Genomic DNA, 2,669 nt, shown 5'->3' on the forward strand with positions numbered 1-2,669 from the left:
TCTCTATGATGTAAGCCTCTCATTCTGGTGATGACATCAAAGATACAGATTAGCTCACAAATAACACGGCCGTATCAATTTTTCATCCTACAATGGTCACCCTAAGGATAAGAAGTGAAAATAAAAGAAAGATAATGACAGCGAAAGGAAAGAAGAGAATTAAAGATTGTCATTAATCGTTTTTATGTGTTTTAGTGGGGCCACAATTTATCTTTTTTATGTATTTTTTATAATATATATTTTATATTTCACGATAATACCCTGTATCGATCCGAAACTGATACCAATACTTTAATAAAAGGGGGGGGGGGGAAACAGAAGATTATAGTTTTACAAACAATGAAACAATCTAAAACAGAAAGGGGAAATAACAAAACTTTACTCAAACCATTTCCCTATTTTCTCTATCATCACTATATTTTGCTTCTAAACTTTATTCCCTTTTCCGAAATTCATCTTAGTTTGGTGAATTTCTTAATGCTTACTATTGTCGTCGTTGTTATTAATGGTAGAAGTGTTGTCGGCGCAAGGAGCAACGACAACTTGAATAGCTCCATTGTTGGAACAGTTTTTGTTTGATGAAACTAATTGATTCATTCTCTTCATCTCTTGGCCTTTTCCCCACAGCACAATGTATAGTCCCACCACAACCAACACTGCTCCTATTATGCTGTGATTTAGACCACATTAAAACAAGATAACGTGATTGATTAATTGATTGATTAAGTAATTAATTACCTTCCGAGATACAACTTTTCTTCGAGAAAGAAAGCGCCTGCTAAAGCTACTAAAACGAGCGATAAAGGGCTGAAACTGGATGCGTAAAGCGGACCTCTCATGCGCACACACCAAGAGATCAAGCTAATCATCAACCCGGACCCGAAGATTCCCTGCTGACACACACCAGTGGCACATATAATCTCCAAATTTAGCCGTGCCGAAATTAAAAGAATTCACTGAATTATATACAAATATTTTTTTATTCTCATCTTTTAAATAATCCATTAAACTTTTGAAATAATTATAAAATAATCATTAAAAATTGGACATCTGTATTATTTTAAAATTTGAAATTTAATTTATATATTTTCCCTAATTTCTATTATATTTTACCGTTAAAAAGGAAAAGTAAATTCTTTAGTCCCCCATGTTTGCAGCTTTTAAAAATTTGACCATTCATCTTTAAATCAAATAAAAATTAGAGAGAGAAAAAAGATCAAAATTTTAAGAGCCAAATCGATAAAAAAAAACTAAAGAAATATTTTACTTTGTTTATAGCTGTTAAGTTAATGTTTAATGATAAAATTGAATAAAAATTAGAGAGAGAAAAAAGATCAAAATTTTAAGTAAAAAATAATACAGAAACTTAATATCATAAAACTAAAATATATAGATTAATTTGAAATTTTAAATATATTTAAAACTTGTTTTCTTTCTTTCTTTCTTGTAAACGTACCGCATAGGCAACAGTGAGAAGCCTGACATTCCAACCCAATTTCCACCGACTCCAATCTTTTTCCACGCAAAGTGCAAGAGCAGTTGTTTGTATGGCTGCCATTGTGCATGTCAATGCTGTGCTCGAGTAATAACATGGGTATTTCTCGCTCATCTTCGTCTTGTATTAAAAAAAAGAGTAAAATATAATCATAAAAAATAAAGAATATGATTCACTCATATATTGCAAATGAAATGAATACCTGAATGTTCAACCATATAGCATAACAAGTACAGCTGGCAAGAGCAAGCAAAGCTCCCAATACATGATGGGCAGTGCTTGGATGTGAATTAGACGAAGAAGAAGAAGAAGAAGGCACATGGTGTAGGTGACGTAATAGATCTAAATGGACCGATCCCATCTCAATTCTGGGTCCTTTGAAGAAGGTGAATATCATTGCCCCGCCTAGTCCAATTAATGTTCCGAACACCTTTGCCTTCCCTGCCATTGTTCCAAAACCCACCTTTTCCAATCTGCACCCCATCAAAATATGGCATTCAACTTCAACCATACTATTAATTGTAGAACTCATCCTTTTGTTTTATTAATCTCTCTACTTGTATGACTCAAATAAAGGATGGAGAATATATACCCAATGGTGACGGCCACAATGAAAGTTATGGCTGGAATTAGATTGGTTATGGCAGAAACAAATGTTGCTGACGTTAGTGCCATGGCTTCTATGTACAAATTTTGAGCCACTGAGCCCCTTCATAATACCAACAAACATAGAGAACTTTAAACTTAATGAATGGTTAATTAACCTGTTTGATACCAAATAAGCTTACCCGAGTAACCCACAGAAAAATGCTTGAAGTAGTATAGTCCAAGTTAGCTTTGGCCTCTTCCTGCGGAACAAACAAGAAATGCAAAAAGAAAAAGGGTTAATTACCATACGAGATTAATATGATAAGATTCGAACCTATGACCTAAATTGGTGGGTAGAGTCGAGAAACAAAAGCGAACATGAATGAAAATATATAAGCAACCTTTCAACAAGGAGAGCAAGAGGGATCATAAGAGCGGAGGCAAATATGAAGCGATAGGCAACCGTAACCTTCATGCTCATTCCATCACAAACTGCCAATTTATACAACACATTAACACCTGCAAACACTATTTGAACCACCACCATCAACATTGCAGTCTTCAACCCATGCAATATCTGCTCCAT

General features: G+C 34.2%; 1 protein-coding gene across 1 annotated transcript; it reads right to left on the minus strand.

The window, feature by feature from the left end:
• Positions 1 to 474: 474 nt before the first annotated feature.
• On the minus strand, positions 475 to 2,669 carry LOC120214697 (WAT1-related protein At1g68170-like). Its single transcript, XM_039212522.1, has 7 exons — positions 2,485 to 2,669; positions 2,284 to 2,343; positions 2,088 to 2,204; positions 1,698 to 1,968; positions 1,457 to 1,615; positions 739 to 890; positions 475 to 670 (listed from the first exon to the last, which is right to left on the minus strand). The coding sequence occupies exons 1-7, from the start codon at positions 2,667 to 2,669 to the stop codon at positions 475 to 477; spliced, it is 1,140 nt and encodes a 379-aa protein (XP_039068453.1).

Source organism: Hibiscus syriacus, unplaced genomic scaffold, assembly GCF_006381635.1.
Source record: "Hibiscus syriacus cultivar Baekdansim isolate YM2019G1 unplaced genomic scaffold, ASM638163v2 tig00110105_pilon, whole genome shotgun sequence".
NCBI lineage: Eukaryota > Viridiplantae > Streptophyta > Magnoliopsida > Malvales > Malvaceae > Hibiscus > Hibiscus syriacus.

Coding starts and splice junctions, on each gene's coding strand:
- LOC120214697 (XM_039212522.1), bottom strand. CDS start 2,669: ATGGAGCAGATATTGCATGGGTTGAAGACTGCAATGTTGATGGTGGTG. Junction 1,969..2,087: donor ATTGTGGCCGTCACCATTGG/GTATATATTCTC, acceptor GATGGGGTGCAG/ATTGGAAAAGGTGGGTTTTG. Junction 1,616..1,697: donor CTATATGGTTGAACATTCAG/GTATTCATTTCA, acceptor TTTTAATACAAG/ACGAAGATGAGCGAGAAATA.